At 33.4% G+C, this 24131-nt stretch overlaps 1 protein-coding gene across 2 annotated transcripts in view; it reads right to left on the minus strand.

Moving 5' to 3' along the window:
* Positions 1 to 24131, minus strand: part of GLS (glutaminase) — an 85084-nt gene that overhangs the window by 50225 nt on the left and 10728 nt on the right. For both annotated transcript variants that reach the window (XM_026667993.2, XM_026667994.2), the window contains exons 2-7: positions 21010 to 21100; positions 20543 to 20664; positions 20105 to 20234; positions 15977 to 16056; positions 13926 to 14089; positions 9190 to 9248 (exon numbers count right to left, since the gene is read on the minus strand). In XM_026667993.2, the coding sequence (XP_026523778.1) occupies positions 9190 to 9248; positions 13926 to 14089; positions 15977 to 16056; positions 20105 to 20234; positions 20543 to 20664; positions 21010 to 21100 (646 nt within the window). The remainder of the gene's footprint in view (positions 1 to 9189; positions 9249 to 13925; positions 14090 to 15976; positions 16057 to 20104; positions 20235 to 20542; positions 20665 to 21009; positions 21101 to 24131) is intronic.

The following is a 24131-nucleotide window of genomic DNA, read 5'->3' on the forward strand; positions in this document are numbered from 1 at the left end:
GTAAAACAATAGAGCTGAACTTAGTTTTATTTTAAATGTAATCAGTGACTCCATTAATTTTCCATGATTTTTTTAATTTTTTTTGTTGAATTACAAGTTATTTGTAATTAATACTATTAATACTGTTTTGTAGAGGTAGCTTTTAAATGCTAGGTAGAACTAATAAGTCAACTGCATTAAAATAAAGATTGGGTATGATTAAATATGCTGATAGGAGCATCTGCATGTGCAGATTTAAATAAATAAACCTCCCATTAGTATCTTTATATTTCAGCCATCAGTGTTAACAAACTGGGATAACAAAAACATTCATTTTTTAAGTTCACAACTGAACGTTTAAGAGTAGAAAGAATATCACAAAATGATGAATATTTACTGACTCCCAGTTTGGCACCACAGAGACTGGTAGATTATTAAACATAATGATGCTCTTAAATTCAAAGAATTGTGTTAAGAAAACATAACAAATTGATTATTGCTATAGTAAATGTGTACAGTTTAAAATTGTGTGTACATAGGCATGCTTGTGTATTAATGAACCTTGACTGAAGCAAAGAGTCTGCATAAAAGATATGCTGGGAGGGAGCAAGCCTTTAACAGAAAATGGGAATGCCTACACTGAGGTCGGAGTATCAAAATCTTTTATATTTTTATCTGGGTAATAAAAAGGATATTCCTTCAAGTAAAAATATACCCTAAAGAGCATGTGCAATTTTTTTTCTACATTTGGTATTTTAATTTCAGAAACATTTAGGTTTCCAGATCCAAAATTTCAAAAATAAGTAATATGAAATAGCTAAAAGGTTCTGTAGAGATGAGACTGAACAAGGTAGATATGGTTTTTTTAAAAATAAGATTACAGTAACACAGCAAATCAACTTCGTTGATTATTGCAAGAATATTCTGGCAGTTTTTTCTGTATCCCTAACATTTAAGCTGCTAGACATTTAAAAAAGTATTTACTGGAATTATCATTTTTTTTAAAGCAGACAAATTCAGATTTAAAGGCCTCAAGCTAAACAATCCATGAAACATTACTTTCACAATGTTAGTTTAAGGGGGGGAAAACCTTGAAGCCTGTATGTACCAGCATTCTACTCAATGAAATGTATAAAGCCAGCCTCATTTCCCATTCTATAGTGGATTAGGACCTTGCAGACAATCCGTGAAGCCACAAGCACCAGCTCATCTAGTGATGTACAGTCATTCACGTATGCTCACCAGCTGAAAGAATACCATACTATTGTGTCAACATCAATCAAATTAAAATGCTGATACCCATAGAGTCAAAGGCTATTTAATATGCTAAAAGATTATGCAATGTGTTGAAAAGCATTAGAAAAACAAACTTTTTTTTAAAAAAAAAAAGGGTAACTCCAAATCTGTTCAATGAAAAATAATTAAAAGAAGAAATTACCAACTTCATTGAACTGTTGCAGTTGTCAAAATATTCCATAGATCCTAATGCTGTAAAATATGTAACAACATTTAAACCACAAAAACCTTTTAAATGCACAGTGAATGTTGCTTGGGAAAGTGGGAGGGGGCGGCATTAGTTATGGGATGCTATACTGATCATTGTTGCATTGTTAAAACAGTTAAACTGAAACAAGTTTTGCATTTCTCCCCTATATCTGACAAAAGGAGAAAGATGCTTAATGCAAGACCTCATTCTCTCTCCCCACCCCTCAAAAAAAAAAAAAAAAAAACCCAACCCCAGAACAATAAAATCCAAAGCCTTCATTATTTTGAAACCATTAGCAGAATCAATAAACCAAGCAAGAGTCTGAGCATATAAGCAAAGCAAACTTATTTCAGCATTTATCATATTTAGAATTTTCTTGGCTTTAAACTCCAGAGTATTTTGACATCCAAGAAAACAGTATATTTTCACAATTCCACTAATAGAAGTATGAATAAGCATATTTAAACATTTAAATACTGGATTTTTTTCCAATAGCACCTGAACTCCATGATCTTAACAATGTCATTTCATTTGATCATGACACATTTTTCTTTAAGGAAAACAAATAAAAGTAAAGTCAGCATTAAAACAAGATACCAAATATTGCAACAGTTATTTTCCCACATCCCCACCTTAACAATATGGAAAATACGACTTTAGTTTGAAGATGGAATATGAGAAAGAATAAAAGCAACTTTTATTTTGGAAGGGCTATTTTTCCAATCTGTGGAGATTTACTTATAAAATTACAAGCAATTAATCTGTCTACAAATGTTCCATGCAATATTTAACTTCACAAACATAATATATACATATATACACTTATAGTGTGCATGCTTGCATGTATATTTATGTGTATATGCACACTATTGTGTATATACAAAATATAAGCCTCGGAACACAAAATATTTTAAGACTGTAACAATCCAATGACACATCACACATGCATATTTTATATAATTATACACATGTCAATATTAAATCAGTAGGGATCATATTTTATATATACCAAAATTCTACCAGCATGCAATCAGAACTTAAAAATAATAAAATAATTATATATATGTTTCAATTTTAAGATACTAGGTCAGTCGTATAGAAATATACCAAACATCAAATTATATTAAGATTTATGCTTAGTACTGCTGATTTAAGCAGGTCACATGATTTATTTATGTGGATTTTCTAAATTGTCAACTTATTTCTGAAGAGTTACTTATTCAACAAACTAGTTTTATTATAGTAAAATAGTATATATCCTACCCTATCTGTATTTTAAAACACCACTCTAATAAAAAGGCATATTGGAGTTATATGGTAGTATTTCAGTATCAGAAGACAGTATATATACTGGAGCTTTCTGCAGAAATGACACCAACATTTTATCATATTCTGTATAAGGTGACCTATGTTCACCTTATATGGTTGGAACATTTAAAGCATAGAAATAATCCTCAAATCCAATTAAAATGTTTTTGTAGCTATGGACTAGAACATTTCATTAACACAGGACTACACTGTCTAATTTTTGTACTGTATTTCATTTTTAATACTGTACTTTTTTGTACGTGCATTTAACATGTGTGTGTCTGAATTTAAGTTGAATATCACTTCAGCTATGGATCTGTTTCCTGTTGTTTCTAAATTATTATTTATGACTTGCTATATTTGAACCATGATGAGTTGTTCAATGAAGCACTGCTTTAAAACCCCATGTCTTATTATATAATTTATATCATTCTAGTTGATTCAATTCTATACAGATGTATTAATATCTATATAAGAAAATAAAGGGCTGTCCTGTAGAGTAAAGCAATAATCCCTTTATTGGTTGCAAGAAAGATGAAAAAGTAATATATTTTAAAGGGAGGCTATACATTAATTCGGTATATCAAATATTATTATTAACATAATTTTGAGGCAAAAATTCTAAAAATGGCAAACCCACTTCCTTATTATCACAAGAAAGCTATATAGACAGGTATATGGAGTCACCATATTTTAAGACTTTACTGAAAGTGCTGAAATTTTCTTCTTTAATAGCATCATATATTTGTGATTTTTATAGTGTACTTTGTCATATAATACTTGAATATCATTGCAGAACATGGCAATAAATTGTTTTTCTGTCACCATATTTCAGACACTTTGGTTCTTCCACAATCTCACTTAGGAAGTGTTATAATTAACAACAGTGATTTATCTCCAACTGCTGTTTTTACAGTATTTATGTTTAAAGCTAGTGATTATTTCACATTCATTTAAGCTGTATATATCTAGAAATAACACAGTGGATTCACCGAGAGCACAGAGTTGATTCCACGTATGAATTAAGAGGTGAACATCATAGAAAAATATTTTTGCTCCATAGTACTGTATAGTACCATGAAAACTTGAATTCTTTGAGAGACTAAGAGCAAAAGAAGTTGACCTGAGCACAGCCAAACTTCTATCAATAGAGCTTTTCCTCTTGATCAGAAATTCTGGGATTTTATTTAAAAACAAACAAACAGATTATATGGCTTTCTAAGGTTTTGCCCATGTGGAAAAGGGGTTATTGAAATGGTTAAACTATAATACATTACCTGTTTTATCCTGGTACATAATCAGAGTTGATAACCCCACATTTAAGCTATTTCCTGCTTAAATGGTTCATTCCAAAAAAAATATTAAAAATTCTTCTTTTGGATAATTCTGTTGCTCTAAATGTAGCTAAATTCTGCTATCTCATATGTAAAATGTATAGATGACCGATTGATAAGCTCAGTTGATTTTACAACTTGTTCTTTTTTATATGCAATCTGCTTTTTTAACTATTGAATTTTATTTTGAACTTTGACCACAAGAAGCATATTTTACAGGTTCCACAGACTGAAAAAAAAACTAAAAAGTCCTGTTCAAATTATATTCTGAGATGGGCATAACTATATGGCCATAACATATTTCCTAAGAAGCCAAAAAGAAAAATATTAAATATTCTCAACTTTGTTTATCTAGTAACACAGATAAAGAAAAAAAACAATGATATGCCAAATATACCAGTGTTGGTTGTCGCTTTTAAAGTCATTCATGACTTGGGACCACATTATCCACGGGACCATTTTTTTCCCAGGTGTTTCTTTCCAGCAGAATGGGCATATTTTGGGTACCATTGGCCGGGAAATGATAATTAGCAGGACCAGAAGATGAGCCCTTCCTGCCACAGCACCTGCACTGGAAAATCTCCCTGCAGAGATTACAATGGCCCCAACCCTGCTGGCTTATCTATAAGGTCCTAAAGGCCTAATTCTATGCCCAAGTCTGGGGGCCAGAGCATACAAAGGATCCCATCTTTTGGTTGTGTTAACAATAGTCAATTGTGATATCTCTCTTGGCTGCTATGCATTTTAATTTTGTATTTATGACAGGAATTCTTTTAAGAACGTTCACCACCCAGAGTCACTTGTTTAGATGATGGGTGGCACAAATTGAATGAATGAATAAATTTATAAATCTATAAATCTCAATTAAAACAGAATTGCAAGGCCAAATCAAAGGAAGGATTCATCCCGAAATGTTATGTAATGTACTCTTAATGCTAGTTAAGATGGCATTCCTTGCAAATATTTGTTTTGTAATTTCATTGAGCAGAAATTCTTAAGAGTAATACTTTTTTCTGCCTCACAAGTGTTCATCTTCTCTGGACCACCTCATATTGTTTTGTTAACAATTGTCACAAAGAATGTGAGGCTGCGTATACATTTAAACTTTGGGATTCAAATGCCAATATAAAAGCTATGGTATGTTCTGTTGTTGAGCTCTTTTATTATCCAGAAAGCTTTATTGACTGAAACCATGTATTACCATAACTAACAAATAAATGATACAGAGCATGCACAACACTAAAAGAATAAGAACATCTTTCCAGATTAAAATCAAAGGCACATCTAAGTAATCTCTACAGTATTTACAAACAAACCTTCTAGTCATGTCACTATTGCACAGTCATCCAGATGTTTAGACTTATTATGGCATTTTTGCCCACCTATTAAGTCCTTCTCATTGATTCAGGATTAGGCAAATGTTGTTTAATAATATTAAAGATATTATTGTAGGATGTTATTCCAAGTAAAGCTGACTTTTGCAATTGTGATTTTGTCAATGCCAACATTATTATGATTGGTTGCACAGCCAGTCGGATGATTAGACTGGATTTGGCATATTATTATTTTATCCCACTTTTATCTAATCTTATATAGATGCATCCATAAATTAGACTAGATCTCACATTACAGAGCTGGTTAATTTTTTATTTGTTATTGGCTGCAAGGAAGGGGGCAGCACAATTTTCACTGATACTATAGCACATAGGAAAAGAGGGCCTTTTGGGACCTCCTCCACATGCCAACTGCAATTGGTATTTTTGGTCAAATTGCATTGGGGAAAAAAGGTTTCTGCTTCAGCCTTAATGAGAAATTTAATACCACTATCCTGGTGATATCATTCCCCAATTATAATATTCACCGAAAGACTGCCAGCCAGCTAGTTGGCAAGCTGCCAGGAAGAAATCTTAAACTCCCTTTTCTAGAATAGTAGCAGGAAACATGTAAGGGAGAAGCTGTGTCTCTGCATGGACGCCCCACTTTAACAGACAAGGAAAATATTATAGAACAGTGGGGGTAACCCGTGGCTCTCCATTTCCTATTAGCCTTGGTCACCATGGAAGTTGATGAAAGCATAATCCAAAAGTGAGAAACAACAAGATTCCTCACCCATGCTCAAGATAACTTATTCTTATTTTGACTTTAATGATGCTATGTAATACAAATAAAAGAGCCACAGATAGGTGAATATGATTTAGCTATTCACATAGTCTTTGTATAACTATTTGAATTGTAATCCAAAATAAGTGGAATTAAACAGGCCTTGCTTTGCTATTTTCAAATATCAGTTGACTGAAAAAGCTATCATGAAATAAAAATAAGTTGCACTAAGAATTATCAAATATTTGTGCACGCGTAAGAATTTCATCTGTACTTGTGACATAGCTAACTCACAGATTTCTTGCAAATCTGTGAATGAAGGAGATATTCCAACTTTCTAATGATAAGAATGAAATAAAATATGAAAAGCAGAAGATATAAATAATAGCAGACGTTCCTGCTAAAAAACATTAATACCTTTATCCTAAAATTACCCTAAAATTTATCCCACTGCTTGCAGGGAAAGGGAAGAGGGGAAGTCTTTGCTTTCTGGCATAGGTTCACCTCACCAAAATTCTGTTTGCATATATAACCGCAATTTCAGCGTGAGGAAGGAAATGGTTCTATATGCAGATGGCAGTAAATGGATTCTATACATGCCCATTCTTTTACAAATAATTAATTTCAATTGGTAGGGGAATTTTATTTTGTTCTGTCCTGATCTAGACCTTTTTTTGGAATAAGGCTTTAGGAAGGGAGGGTCACACAAAATGGACCGTAGGTTGTTACAATGAGAAAACAGGGTATTGCACAGAATTTATGTATGTATATGTGTGCACATATACATACAGAGTCTACTCTTTCTTTTGGGAAGGATTGTTATAAATTCAGAATTGCCTTTCTTCCAGGTAAATTACTGAATTTCTAGGATTTAACCTTCAATTAAAGATGCAAAATGCACATAAATGTTGATTTGTCCAGTAATGACAAATGCTTTCAGCTAATTAATTAAAAAGAGAATATTTACAAAAGTGTTTTCTATGAAAATGGACAACTAGGTTCTATAACTTTGTAAGGCTGTTAAAATGTCACACACTTTACAGCACTTCAAAATATATCTAATTTATGAGAGTAAGATTTAAATAAACTTAAGGGAAAGATTAGAAACTTTAATTTTAATATAATTTCTTGAATTTTCCAATTCGTAAAACTACTTTATAAAATAGCTTCCCAGAAGATGGAACACATAAATGTCTTACAATCACTGTAAACAAATAATGATGCAATATGGAGGTTTATGTCTGCTAGACATGCAGAGACTACATGCAAAGTTTCAATGCACTGACTTGTAACCCTGTTGCTGTGTTTTTATATTACGACTACATGCAGTACAAAGAAAAACTGCAATATACTCTAATGGCCTGAAACCTAAAGTGGATTTTTCCTGCCAATAAAGTATGCATTTGATTGGCAATTCATTAATTTTAATAAAATGAATTTCCAAACATGTGTGCACTTCATGTGATATTGGGTTACTATATAAAAGGCTATTGTGAGAACAAGAAATACACTGAACTGTCTGATGAACTACCTACCACTTATTTTAAAATCTTATTGCCAAGCTGAATTTTAAGTTATTTAAACCTCTAGAAAAAAAAATAAGCATGAATAAATTTACCTGTCGAATTTAAGGCCATTTTCCTTCACCTACAGCTATTAAAGATAAATGTTTAAAGCAGGAATTTTTTACACAGAAGCAGAAAACCACGAGGCAAAAATAAAATAGCCTTTCATAATTAAAGCTATAAGGATATGATATAATCAAATATTTAAAATCTCCATTTTGATTTCTCTATTACAAAATTAAGGAGAAGGGACAATGTTCTTTAAAACTCTTTCTGAGATATCATATAGATAGATAGATAGATAGATAGATAGATAGATAGATAGATAGATAGATAGATAGATAGAATCTCATCTGCCATCATCAGGCTTCTATATTGTGTTCGTCAGACAGCTGTAAAAGTCAGACAGCTGTAAAAGTCTGACTCACAGACTAACACAATACAGAAGCCTGATGATGGCAGATGAGATTCTGCCGAAACGTTGCTACAACTTTAAAAGCACAACTATAATGACGTGGGAAAATACCCGAACAAAGCTGAATACCATATATATATACACACACAAACACACACACACACACACACATACACACTTTTAAAGATTAACAATAACCTGCAATTCAAAGGACATATTCTTTAATTGTGGAGATCTGTCTAAAAACACTACACTGTTAATTATTAAGCCAAACGTTTTAAAAATATATTTTTCTAAGGAAAAAAATTATTACTTCCAAAAGTAACAATATTTAATATTAAAGAAGCACCAAGGGATTTAACTTTATATCTCATGAGTGTATAAATTGAAATATAAATTGAATTATTTAATGAAAAAATAGTTCTTTCAATGGAAGCATAACTCTAACTCATTTATAAAATAAATTTACCAAAACATGAAACTCCATATTAAAATTTCTAAAAGATTCAATTTGTAACTTTATCAGTGAGCAGTGTTCTTTATTTTAAAAATTCCCAAGTTTGTCTAATATAATATTTTCACATCAAAATATTTCATTCCACAATCTAGTAAGATATATTTATATTCATTTTTTCAAAGAAAGAAACTTTTATCAAACCCAGTTTCAAAAGCAGCTTGGGATTTTATTAAAGTCTTTCAAACTAAAAGGGAAGGAGGTGGGGAAAGAGAAAGAGAAACATACCAGCAACATTCCCCCTTAAACATTATCTTGCTCCGTATCCCAAAACTCCTTTTTGAATTTGGGGAGCAACAGGCAGCTGAAAAACAAGCACTGAAAACAATTTCAGAGGCACACAAGTGTTAATGACTACATGCTTCTATGGTCTGCAAGAAGCAATACAGGAAAAATTCCCATGTCTATATGTAATCTAATTCTGCTTATAATTTCTTATAAACTATTTACAGTGCAACTGTCAGAAATATTCACTGTACATATTTTACCTTGATCAAAGAGGTGATCACAATTGCTCCAGCATTCACCATAGGATTATGAGGTTTGTCTGTGAAATAATAAAAAAAGGATCTAATCACAGAAATGTATCTTCAAATAAATGAAATAAACAAAGCTTCTACACAAATTAGTCATACTATTCATAGCTATCTTTCTCATAGTCAGCTGATGCCATGCATTCCATCTAATTAAGATGATGAATCCTGATATTTTCTTTCTTTGCTTTTTAATACTAACCTGCTTTTCAATATCACATGAACTTCTGCCTATTCTTTACATCATCCTTCAGTTTTATTCTATCATTTATATTACTATATATTCAATCCCAAAATGAAATAGCAACTATGATTGTGCATAACAATTAGTTGGACAATTTCAATCCAATTCAGGATTTGATAAATATTTCCAAATCATACATTTTTATCCTTTTAATTTTGTCATTTGGTTAAAATAAGAGAGATTGTTATTAAACTCAGGTCATGGTAAAGGTAACCTAAATCAGGGGTTCCCAACCCCTGGTCTGTGGACCGGCACTGGTCCACAGCATGCCAGAATCCAGACCACACAAACAAATGAAGCCCTGTCTGCGGGATGCAGTAGTACATGAAAACACACCCACTCCATTCCACAGAAAAGCCTCTCTCTGCAGAACCAGTCCCTGGTGCCCAAAAAGTTTGGGGTCACTAACCTAAATCATCTTCACATACTATCCCATATTTTACTAAGTTTTTTTTTTTTACTCCCGATACACATTTTCTTACAGATACACTTCAATTTAATAATGCTTCACCTTTAAACAAATAAATATCTGCATTTTTTTTCTCCATTACATTAGGCACTTCCATGTGATTATGCAAACACATATGGTCAGGACTCTATAGCCTCATTTAAAAGATGAAATCAGAGAGTCTGGCAATTCTGACCATCAAATTTCTATTAGCATGAGGACCCAGATTGTTGGGGGTTATATACTGACACCGTAAACTGCTTAGAGAGGGCTGTAAAGCACTGTAAAGTGGTATAGAAGTCTAAGTGCTATTGCTATTCAACATCTGAAATCAACAATGAAAATTTGCAGTTTGAAAACTCAATAGATTTTCTGATTTATCTTTTACACAAACTCAGTCCAAATAAGGTGGAATGGCTGTTGAATCAGAAGCCATCTATACTGTCTCTGGCTTTTGTAGAAGCTGTGCTCCCTCAGAAAGAGCAGATGATGGTCATGGCCAGGACTTTTGCATAACGTTGGCTGGTGTGCCAACTACACGGTACAAGATACCCCTACTAACTTTTGATTAGATTACTACAATATGCTCTTCATGAGTCTACCCTTGACAACCACCTGGAAATGGCAGCTCACCCAGAATGGAATGGGATGGGATGGGATGGGATGGGATGGGATGGGATAGAATAGAATAGAATAGAATAGAATAGAATAGAATAGAATAGAATAGAATAGAATAGAATAGAATAGAATAGAATAGAATAGAATTCTTTATTGGCCAAGCGTGATTGGACACACAAGGAATTTTTCTTGGTGCACATGGTCTCAGTGTACATAAAAGAAAAGATACATTGAGTCAAGAATCATAAGGTATAACACTTAATAATAGTCATAGGGTACAATAGGGTACATAGGGTACAATAAGCAATCAAATCATACTAGGAAACAGTCAATATAAATCGTAAGGATACAAACTACAAAGTTACAGTTATACAGTCACAAGTGGGAAGGGATAGGTGATAAGGAATGATGAGAAGATTAACAGTAATAGTAATACAGACTTTGTAAATAGTTGGGCAGTGTTGAGAGAATTATTTGTTTAGTAGGGTGATGGCATTCGGAAAAAAACTGTTCTTGTGTCTAGTTGTTCTGGTGAGCAGTGCTCTATAGTGTTGTTTTGAGGGTAGGAGTTGAAACAGTTTATGTTCAGGATGTGAGGAGTCTGTAGATATTTTCACAGTCCTCGTTTTTGACTCGTGCAGTATACAGGTCCTTGATTGAAGGCAGATTGGTAGTCATTGTTTTTTCTGCAGTCCTAATTACTCCTCTGAATCTGTGTCTGTCTTGTTGGTTTGCAGAACCAAACCAGACAGTTATACAGGTACAGATGACTGACTCAATAATTCCTCTGTAGAATGCAGTGGCATGAACACTCACTTGTTAGTCATAGAACTGCCACATCAGAACTCTGCTGCAGGAACTGCACTGGTGACCAGTAGATTTCCAAATGTAATCCAAAGTGCTATCACTACTTATATACAGTCAAGATCAAGGGAAGTACTAATACCACTCTATAAAGCCTTAGTAAGACCACAGCTAGAGTACTGCATCCAGTTTTGGTCACCACATTATAAAAAAGATGTTGAGACTCTAGAAAAAGTACAGAGAAGAGCAACCAGGATGATTAGGGGACTGGAGGCTAAAACATACAACGAACGGTTGCAGAAACTGGGCTTGGCTAGTCTAGTAAAGAGAAGGACCAGGGGAGACATGATAGCGGTCTTCCAATATTTGAGGGGCTGTCACAGGGAGGAAGGGGTCAAGCTATTTTCTAAAGCGCCTGTAGGCCAGACAAGGAATAATGGATGGAAACTGAACAAGGAGAGTTTTAACCTGGAAATAAGGAGAAACTTTCTGACAGTGAGAACAATCAACCAATGGAACAGCTTGCCCTCGGAAGTTTTGGCAGCACCATCATTTGAGACTTTCAAGAAGAGATTGGACTGCCATTTGTCAGAAATGGTGTAGGGTCTCCCGCTTGGGTGGAGAGTTGGACTAGATGACCTACAAGGTCCCTTCCAACTCTGATTATCTGTATCTGTATATGTGGCTGAGGGTATCTTGGGAATTAATAGTTCTCCCAATTGTTTCTGCCTGTCTCTACCCAGTCAACTAGGGAATGTCTGCTGAGGAACAGTTAAGGTATAATGTGAAGGGGTTTTATTGTACCAATTAGTCATGATTCTGTATGCAAAAAACAGTTCCTATTGACCTAGAATACAATATCAAGTACAAAACTTACTGTTTTCTAGTTTTCCTATAAAAATGCTGGCAATCAGCAGTTAAGATGAGAGCACATACAAAATGGGTTCTAGGATGTTTGAAAAAAAATATCAAAGGGTTTAAAAATATCTAAAAGGTTTTCGAATGCAGGGAAATTGAATTTCAGCTGCTTTCAAGATTGCGCTCTTGATTGGTATTTTGAAAACTAAGGTGACATTTTGATATAGAAATACCAGTATATTTTATTTAACATTGGTCAATAAAAGCGTATGCACGCTAGTCCGAATGAAATTATGAGCTAGCATATGGCAGTAATTTTTAGACATAACATTTGAGGCATATGTCTTTTGGAACAGACTGCAAACCTTTGCACACATGGAATCTTGCCAAGGGTGTCACTGTATCCTAGCTTTCAAAAGCTTAGTTAGTTATATGAAGCTAATGGTTTGGAACTTGGATAAGTTCTTTATATTCAACAGCTAATGATACCCTTAAAATAGGTATGGGGTAAAGGAAAAAAAATAGAACTAGCAAATATCTGCCAAGAATATATACAGTGTTACAAAAAAGAAGAAGTGTCAGATTCATTTTACAATAATGGATATCTTTGGAAGCTAATTCATGAATATTTCCTATGTTCAATTAAATCTATACATCCCATACTTCAAGCTACAGGAAAACTCTCACACAAAAAAGAAAAAGTCATCAGGAAAGGAAGAAAACACATATTTTGAAATACTGTGTTGTCAAAACTGTAACCAATTAATCTGAATGAGAACTGAAATGGGCCATTTAGGCCACCGAGTCCAAACCCTTGGTCGGTGCTGGAATTAAACATTTCTGATAGAAATACATTTAGCTTCTAGCTGAACACATCCAGCAAAGGAGAACTGACTACTTCTCTGGATACTAGATTCCGCTAGTACCTGCTCAGTACCTGTTCTTACTATTCAATATTTTTTCTAGCATTCAATCAGAATCTGCCCTCCTATAACCTGTAGCCATGTTCAGGTTACAATGTGTCTTGACCTTCTTTTGCGCAGCATCCTTCCAGCTATTTTAAAATGTTGTCACTTCCTCAAGCCTTCTCTGCTAATTGTTAAGCATTCCCCATTGCTTCAATTTTTTCTTATAGGACTTTTTTTTTAGTCCCACAATTATCCTTTATGGTTCTTCCTGAACCTGTTTCAATTTGCTAAATTCTTCTTAAGGTGTAAAGATACCAGAGATATTTGGATAAGATACCAGACTAGAAACCAAGAGACTGTGAAGTTTAGTCCCACTTTAGGCAAAACCAATCAGGTGATCTTGGGCCGATCAATCTCTTTCAGCCCTAGTTAGCAGGCAACGGCAAACCACTTCTGAAATTTCACCAAGAAAACTGCAGAGACTTGTCCTGGTAATGACCAGAAGTTAACATTGACTTGTAAGGCACAAAATAATAGTTTAATGTGTGATGTCCAGACAGTGGTAGGATTCAAATTTTTTTACTACTGGTTCTGTGGGCGTGGCTTGGTGGGCATGGCAGGGAAAGATACTGTAAAATCTCCAGTCAGAGGTGGTATTTGCCGGTTCTCGGAACTACTCAAAATTTCCGCTACAGGTTCTCCAGAACTGGTCAGAATCTGCTGAATACCACCTCCTACTAACCTTCTCTGTCACACAAATCTATTTCAGTAGATAACATATTACGAAATGATAATTGCACACATAACTTACCATCTTCATTGAGGAACAGTTTGTTGAATCTTAATCCACTAGGTTCTTTACCAACATATCTGTGTACATAATCAGTGCCAAGATCATTAACAGCAATAGCATACTTCAAAGGCTTTACACAGGACTGAAGACAAAATGGGACTTTGGTATCTCCAATAGAATGCCTGTAAAATAAATACTATTTTATTTATTGCATTCATCACACTTTTCCTGACAAATAAAAAAAATGTATATCTTAAGGCAAAGGCTTTGGGAAAAGATTTTATTATGAACCACTACTATACAAAAGATCACCTAAGAGTCTATTTCATCTTTAATATGGTAACAAACACATTCTACCATATTAAAAATAAAGGAAACCCCCTTCGCAAATCTTGAACAGTTATTTGAGAGACTTGCAATACTCAGAGTAAACATAAGCAAATAGGTTTAGAAATAAATAAGTTATCTTCTTAATATTAAATAGCTACAAAAACTAAATGTTCAAAGAATTAATATACCTATCATATGGAAATATTTCAACATCCAAAGTATTTGGATGGTATAAACAGAAAGGCAGGGTATACATTCAGTAATAAAACAAAACAAAAAAATAAAATGTTAGTAAACAGATTAAGGAATTTGCATCATTCAATGGAAGTATGCATAGTGCAGAGAAAGAAACATTATTGGCATTATTTTTTATCATATTATCAGAAACTATGGTCATTCAATGAAGCTGAACAGTAATTTCCTTTTAGCCAATAAATGTAAAATATTTTATATATATATGATTTATTCCAGTACAGTATGAAATTTCTCTCATAAGATACAGTATTTACTTTATAAGAGAGATCAGACAATTCCATGGAGAATCTCAGTGATCACTAATTATGCTTTCAATAGTTACCAGTTATTTATTTGTTTGCTTGTTTGTTTAATTCAACTTGCACCATATCCAGAGAGGAAGTTGGCTGTTTATATTTACTAAGCATGCATGTAAATATTATATGGAGCAGCAAACATCAAACATATTTTAAATAAATTGTGTAAATAAAATCAAATATAAGCAAATGACAATTTGTATAATTAAAACCATAGAAAAAAGTGAATTTCTTTCTCCCAATTGTACGAATTATCTGTTAAAACTAAAAAGTTTGTACTATTTCAAATCTTTATAGAAACAAAGCTTTGTGGTTTCAAAATGGTTGTTCAAGAATTTGCATAATATATGTTGAATTGCACAACACTGAGCATTTATATTAGATTCATGTTAATTCCTACTTTAATTTCTCCTTTAAACATCAAATATTTGATGCCCTTTTCATTTTCAAGACCTGTTCTGATGAGCCAAGATAACATGCTTAAAGCCTGTGAATCAGGTCATATCTAAAAATGGACAAGATACATTTTAATTTCTCATAGCTCATAGAAATCTGTCACAACTCTTTATTAACAATAAAGTACTTTCTAATACTATTGTATCTTCTGTGTTTTAGAATAACATTTTCCAAAGATAATTATTTGCAGCAATCCATTTCTTGTCCAAAACTGGATTTTACCTTGTGAAAATGTAACTTTATGCTTTCTAGCCTTGGAGAAACAGGCCATGTCAATAAAATTCAGTAATATCTATAATATCACTAAATCAAGAAGGGGATCGTGGCAAAAAGTTAAAGAGTTTTGCATGACCCCCAGGAATGGATTATAAAACTCTAATTTATATTAACATTGTAACATAGCATAGGTAATTAAATTAGGATTATTCAATGCACAAAAAGCCTGCAATCAAGTTATCAACAGTGATGTTGTTTTGAGGAACAGAGGTTGTAAAAGAATCACTTCAAAAAAGGAACTCTCAACTTCTGAAACATCATCCTATTTTTTACTAAAAATTGGATTGCCCAAGGCTGAACTAAAAATGCTATCTTTTCTCTAGTACCATAAGAAATATACATCATGGATTATGCAGAACTATCTTATATTTGTAATTTAACCCCACAAAGGGTGTGTCTGCTTCTGTTTCTACAACTGAAATTATTTCACCAATTCAGATATTTAAGCTACAATACCTCTGCCCATCGACTGTGCAAACAGATACTGCCCATAAGTCAGGACTGAATTTAGCCAGTTGTGGGATATAGTCCGCAACCTACACAAAACAAGACCAATATAAAATAATTTGATTATATAGCTACAAATAATGAATACATGAAACCCAGCTAGTAAAAAGCTAGTAAAATAATAAAAGGCACAAACATCTAACCTCTCCCCCAAACTATCCCAGTTTTTTTAAACAGGATCTACCAAACAAACAAAAAATAAATTCACTATAGTTTTGTTCTTGTTCACTTTATATGAAAAATGGTAAAGTTCATAGAAACCATTTTTAAGAATTCACTCAAGGTTAGCTGCACTTTTTCTTTCATAAATATATCAATGAATAATCTGCAAATGGTCAAATCTCTGGTGTCTCTATTATCAGCCCAACTGGGTGTGCCACTCTAGGACTAGTTTTACTGTACACATCACAGTAAGCCATAATATTGTTAGATACTGGCACTGTCAATATTTGATCCCAACTAATATGTTTTATAAAGCATAATTTATATATAATTTAAAAATATTTAACATGTGAATAGTCCAAAATAGCTTCCTAAAAATGTAGCATGCTAATTCCAAACCACTCTAAATATGCATTATCAGGTGCAGAGTTATCATGCAGACAGAAGTTTGTATAATTTCTTTTCTAATCACTTTTGGAAATTGCTTGAAATCTAGCTATTAGATACTTTTGGGTCATCAGGTTTTATGCCACGGGTGAATTTCCTTCAAACCTTAGTGAAATAAGTTTTAAATACAAATTTAACGACTTATTTTATTTTTTCTACAATAAACAGCAAAAAGGGTACTTAAAATTTTGATTTGAAAATTACAAATAGACTAAGAGTCCATATAAATTTGAAATAAGATTTTGAAATTAATTATAAAGAATCCTTTTCTTGGGACACTGGTTTTATTTTGAATTCTTTAAAAAACATAGTAAGATAAGGCTTTAAAAATTGCATACCAAATGAAATTGGGAGGATTTAATTAAACAATTAAAAAACTAACTAAAGAATTAATTAGTTAAAGAATAAGAATCAAACTTGACTAATATGGAATGAAGCAAATATTTTAACTATGGACATATTGAACAATGGACCTAGAAATTAATCTTAAGAGTGTCTGCCTCGATAGTGTTTAAAAAAGCTATAGAAGAGAAACATGTATTATCTGACACAATTGAAATTGATTTGAAAGTATATTTTAAAATGATAGGCTACATGAATGACTTAAAAATGATTTTAGAAAAGAATCTAGCTGATGTCTTAATAATTAAATATTATTATGATATAAAAATAACAAACCAGAGAGTGACTGGGATAAAAAAAAGAAATCAAGATCTATGTCATTATTTGAATGGACTAAAATTGTTAGAAGTAAAATGAAAGAATAGAAAATTGATTTATTAGATCTAAACTAAAATGGATGTGTTATTATCTTAATGGACTTTTGCTAACATAAGGACTGAAATAACAAAGTTATATGGATTTGTCAATAGAGGAGGGAAGGGAAGAAGAGACAATTTATTGTATTTTAAAAGAAGTTAATAAGTTACTACTGTAGAATTGTTTACACTTGTGATGAATAGGAAAGTAATTTTTTTCTTTATTATATTCTTATTTTTTCTTTCTTTTCTATTTTTTCTTTTCTTTGTCTTCTTTTTTGCATCTTCCATTTCTTTTAATTATTTTTTAGTTTACACTAGTTTTTAATTATTGTAATTTGCAAAGTTTAATAAAATTACTACGGTATATAATAAAAATATTTTAATAAGGGTATTATACCAAATGATTAATGTAATCTGTTTTTTTTTTTCAGATGATAGCATCTTACATAAAATTATGACAGTTCTTTTATGCAAGTATAAAAATATTCTAGAGACAGAATACTTGCTGCCAGAAAAGACAGATAGAAGGGGAAAATACCATTCCCTAACTGGTTAGAATTAAAAATCCAACACATAACAAAAACTAAATTACTGTGTTAAATATTCCAATATTCTATTTGATTTGCTTTAATTATAACATGTATACATAAGGAAAACAACAAAAAAATGATTGAGGGGGGAGGGGAAATAATACCTCTGTGCTCCATTTTCTTAGATGTCCCAGATACAGGACATATGCATAGATATTTAAATTTCCAATTTAAAAAAAAAACCATGGAACTTACTTACTATATATTTTCACTTGCATATGCTACATGAAAAGAAATTGGGGAAAACAAAAATCTGTTCAATCTATGCTTATTAATATCAATTGCTGGGAAACACAAAGGAAATGTACAAGTGTACTGATACCCATTTTGTGGGACTCTCTGACAAATCACCTCTTTATAAATATATAAAATATATATAAATGGAAAATTTACCATTTTTAAAAAAATGGACATTCCAACTGTATTTTTTTTTAAAAGAAAATAGCAGTAGCCTAACTCATGGCTGGGCAACTTCTTAGCCTGCCTGCATACTACAGAAAGCTTTGGACAGATGACAACAGAATATGTTTGACCTGTTTTTCCTTTGTTTTGGGGAACTAGCAGGTTGTGAAAAATAGGGAATGTTTTATCTGACAGAAGTCTATCACTAACTTATTCAGATAGTCCTCACTTACTGAAAGTTGTGAAGTGAAATACCACATGACGGTACTGATTAACACCATCAATCCTAGATGCAGTTATTAAGTGAATCACTGTGGGTCCTTAAGCATAATGTCACTTGAACATGACTTGCAACTTCCTGCTGGCTTCCCCATTGACTTTGCTTTTGGAAGCCAGCTCTGAAGGAAGCAAATGGTGATTATGGGATATTGCATGCATTAGCTGCCAAGTGCCCGAATCACAATCACATAACCATCAGGACATTAGAATGACAACAACTCTGATAAACATTTGTAATTCTCTTTTTTCAGTACTGCCATAAATTTGAACAGAAGCTGGATGAGCATTTGGTAAGTGAAGACTATTTGTACTTAAAACCAAGGGTCCCCAACCACCGGGCCGCAGACCGGTCCCGGTCCGTGGAGCACTCTGTACCGGGCCGCAAAGAAAAAAAAATTTAAAAAATGGCGGCTTTCTTCGCCTTCCTGCTGGGATCAGGGATCAAGGACACAAATGAAAGAAGGGGAGGGAGGAAGCAACCAAAGCCTGTCCTGCTCTCCAGCTCAGCGGCTTCGGTTTCCTCCCGCCTCGTTCCTCTCTCAGTCGCTCTCTCGCTCCTCCACCAGCCCAGGAAGAAACTGCTTCAAAGGAGCCGGCAGGGTGGCTTTTCCTGTCGGCGCAGTTCCCCCGAAGCGCCCATTCACCCCCACCCCGCCGCCAATCAATCCAGGTTCAATCCAGTGATCCGTTCTGCCTGCCTGCCTGCCTTCGTTTGTTTCGGAGCAGCTTCGGCTGAGAATGATAACTATTCGCCTCTTTTTATCAGCCGAAGCTGCTCCGAAACAACCAGAAACGCAGGCAGGCAGGCAGGCAGAACGGAGCACTGGATTGAACCACGAGCGGGCGGGCGGGGTGGGGGTGAACGGGCGCTTCGGAGGAGCTGCGGCGACAGGAAAAGCCACGCCCCCCCGGCTTCTTTGAAGCAGTTTCTTCCTGGGCTGGATGTTAGAGGTCCATCGTAGCTCTGAATGATCCCTAAACAAGGACTACAGGAGCTTCCTAGGGAAAACACACTGACTAAATGCTCCTCATTCAATTCCTGTTTTCACCAAACAGAGATAAGAGAAACATCTGCATGAAATTTTGTAGCTACACAGCTGGGCAAGACCTAGAACTAGAGAGACTGCAGTCAGGTGTCTTTAATGCTAGTTGTAGGGTAAACATAAAGTTTTGGGAATGGAAAGTAGAATCTCCCCCCGCCGGTCCTTGAAAAAGTGTTTCTGCTTGAAACTGGTCCCTGGTACAAAAAGGTTGGGGACCACTGCTTAAAACCATCCTTCAGTACCCAGATCAATGAAAATCACACAGAGAACATTCTATATCTTTCCACCAAGATTGGTGGCATGATCTCAGGATGATTCGAAGGATACAAACAACTATGAAATGCAGCTGGCCATCTCTATATTGCCACCAATTATTTTTAATAAGACACTTACCTTCCCTCCTGACTGTTTTTTAGCATTTTCATATAATTCATCAATGTGAGAGGCAAATGACATAAAGTCAGGAATGACAAATTTTCGCCTGAAAGCCTGAGTTAATAACACAATGTTGCTTTGGACACATCTGTGGGAAAAAAATATTATCACATGAGTGAAAATACCGTGTCTTTCACTGCAGAGATAATAAAAGTGCTTCTGAAATCTAAAGAATAGAATTGTATCCAAATATATTATTTACTGAAGGTAATACATCAACTACTGACATAATGGATACTTTTGGTCTCCTCTGTGCTCTTCCTCTTTCCGTGAAATCAGATGTTGGGGAATTACATATTGAAAAATATTTCTGAGAAGTGCTCATTTACATTATTTCATAGTAGCCTCATTATTCCATGCTATAACAAGCTGTAGCAAATCAATTAAGATATTTACTTTTTAAAGAGATCTTTATCTAGCATGACACCGTCTGATGTTGTCTGAAGTGTCAATCTTAACATATCCATGCATTCTTTCAGTCTCGGATCTGCTGTTCGTAAACCTGTAGATTTTAAAGCCTGTAAAATAAAAAAGGAGTTACAGATATTTCTTCTTCTGAACACTAATTCACATAACATCGGTTCTGATTCCCATCTGATCTTCTTTTCCAATAGACTGCAATAGATAGTTCACAGACATTTGTTTTCAGTGTTTTGTTTTAAAATACATATAGCTGCACTCCCTAAATGTGAGTAAAATGATAATGCAGCCTTCTTTAAAACTTAAAATTTCTGTTACACTCACTTTTAGTAATCTTCCCATAACCTGATCATTACCAAACCTGTATGTTTTCAAAAATAAAAAGATATATGGCTAATTTACTTAGCACATAATTTATTAGAAATAGGATTAAAAAAACTTACTGTGATGAACTTATGAACTGGTATTTTTTCTTGTCCTTCTGCAATAGTATAGAAGAGCAAATCTTCCAAGCTAGGCAACAAACCTCCTTTACTAAGGAGAAAACATAGATTTGGGGAGAAACCAGGTATTAGTTGGTCACGATCTTAAATCAATGCAATTCTTTAAAATATACTCCTATGAAAATCTATTCTTAATTAAATCTTACAGTAAAACCTAGTTTCATATATATACACACACAATGAAATATAAATCCTATAAAAATATTTCTGAGCAGTGCTCATTTACATTATTTCATACTAATGAAAGTTTCACATACACATAGAATGTCATTAATTATTATTATTTAAGCACTGTATTTGTTCTTCCATGGACATTTTTATTTATTTTTCCTATCAAAATAGGACACAAGTAATCGTGTATGCCAATATAACAAAACTTTACTATATAGTAAGTTTCCAATTAATACACAACAATCTTTCAATCAGTGCCTCCTTGCTAGACAACTAAAAAAATACAACTAAACAATAGCAAAGTTTTCTTCTTGGTCTCTTAATATTTCTTAATTTTTAATTTTGTGTGTATGTGAGAGAGAGGGGGGGGAGAGAGAGATATTTAGATATACTTTTAAGAAATGTGCATGTTTAAAAATGTTCAAACATTAAGGCTTAGTTCAACTTCTTAAACTAGTTTTTAAATAATTTTATAGATTATATATCATTGACATCTGTTGCAGTTAAATCAACCAGGTTAGCCCAGTATTTAGCTATGGCACTGAACTAGCTGATACAAAAAGCAAGGCAAACATTCAATTTACTTACAGAAAATACCTCAAATGGACTATTCTTAGATAAAGCTTATCAGTTTAAACTGCAGTATAAGCTTTTTCTCCCTCTACTTCACAGCTCAATAATGTTATGTAATATTTGTTTAGCCTAAGAGCAGCGTTTTAGCATCATTAAATACTTAGAAAAATACATATTCAGCATAACCAAACAGAACTAAGACAGAAAGTGGACATGGCGTTGTCACCATTATCTTTACTACATGGAAGTGAGTGTTTATTCACGGCAAAGTCTGTACTGAAAAAATAAAGAGAGAAGCTCATTTGAAGCCATAAGACACGGCAAGTCACTTTGATACAACAAAGATAATACTGGCCTTCAAACATCTATTATAAGGCCATAAACTGACTTTTAAAGAAATTATGAATCTCAGTTCTGAATGAAGTTTGTGACCTAACACATTATATTAAAACCAAGTTCCAAAATAGCAAATTTGACTTATATTAAGAAATAACATTGCTTAAACAAGTTGAGAGCATTTGAAGTATGGCATTATCTAGAAAAGAAGTAACAAGTGTGTGCCTTATGACAAGACTGCAACAGAAGACTGATTAAACTAATAATGAGATAGTAAGATCTGTAAATAAGCTGTCAAGGTTAGCCAAAAGCAAAGACTACAAAATTCTGGAACTATACAGTATGCACATTTGGAAAAGACTCTGATGTTGGGAAAGATTGATGGCAAAAGGAGAAGGGGATAGCTGAGGATGAAATGGTTAGATAGTGTCATTGCTACAGTGAACATGAACTTGGGCAAACTCCAAGAGACAGCGGAGGACAAAGTCTCGGATACTATGGTCTATTGGGCCGCAAAGAGTCAAATACAACTTAGCAACTGAACAACATGCACACTGAGTGCTTTTAGACAATTGCATTGGCTCATAAATACATTGGGGATTCTAAGGAGATATCGGGCTCAAAATGCTACATAGGAAAGTAACCGTATTAATGTTTTAATAAAGTACACATCAAATCAAATATTATTACAGTTATAGACCAGCATATACACTGCAATTAATGTCTTTTCTCACTGTATACGCCTCTCCCTTCCCATCTTCTCTGGTTTTACTAATGACAGCAACAACTGAGTAACTTTAACTTCTCTTACTTTGTTTCCTCCATTCCATGTTACTCTTACCCACATTTCTATAATATTTCTGCAAAAACAAATGAAAATGCACTCATTCTCTTTTCCCCTTGTCATTATGGAGGACAAAGGCAAGAAACAAAGTAGCAAACCTTAGTGTGGAATAACACAAATGTTCTTTTATCTTTTTTCACTTTTCTTACTGCTACAATTGTTACCCACTTCCAGTTGCCTACTGGACAAAGTAAAAAAATAAAAATCAATATAGCATTATGGGAAATAGAAAAAGAATGTTGCAGTGGATGCATATAAAAGCACATATCCACAGAGGTGTGATAGCTGCATGATGATAATGAAAGAACAACAGCAAAGTTTTAGAAAAATATGCAACTTTCTGAATACATTCAATTTGGAGAGGAAAAAATGACATTAGGTGACATAGAAGGATGGGTTTGGATGAGACAAAAGGATGAAATGAATGAAAACTCAATGAAGCCAATTGGAAACTCCCAAGTATTATTAGCATGGGGGTTATAAAATATGTTGCAACAGTCCTGGGAATGGCTGGTGACCTGAAGACAGTCCCATTGGCTTGTTAACATCCTAGCCTTTGAATTTTTAACCTGATTTAAATTTACTTCTAAGTTTTAACTTGTTTTTAATTCTGTTTTAAGATATGCTTTTATTTATGTATTTATATTAGTTTTATTGTGCTGTTATAAATCACCCAGAGGGACTTCGGTGAGGTGGGTAGTGTAGAAATTTAATAAATAAATAAATGTCACTGTTTATGATAAAAGAACTGAAAGGATTAGTGAATTACAGAAATAAGTTTGTAATGTGGGATAGATGATTATTTAGGAAAAAGTGTATTTTTTCAGAAAAAATGAAAAATACAAAAGAAAAAAAATGTATTGGAAGATGAATTCAATTTTTTATAGAACAAGTAGAAACAGGATGCAATGAATATATAAAAATAACTGGACCAACATAAAAATAATTAAATGAAGGGAGCCACTTAAGTGGGTGGAATTACATTAATGAAAAATATGTAAATGGATACTTGGTAGACTGACAAACTGCAAGAAATGATTGTTAAGAAACAAAATGCATACAAAAGAATGATTACTGCAAAAATGTGGTGGGCTTTCATTATAAAATTAATTATTTGAGATGAAACTAAAATGAAGGA

The sequence above is a fragment of the Notechis scutatus genome, chromosome 1 (assembly GCF_049901735.1).
Source record: "Notechis scutatus isolate UNSWTSFEM ecotype Mainland chromosome 1, rNotScu1.2, whole genome shotgun sequence".
Classification (NCBI taxonomy): Eukaryota; Metazoa; Chordata; class Lepidosauria; order Squamata; family Elapidae; genus Notechis; species Notechis scutatus.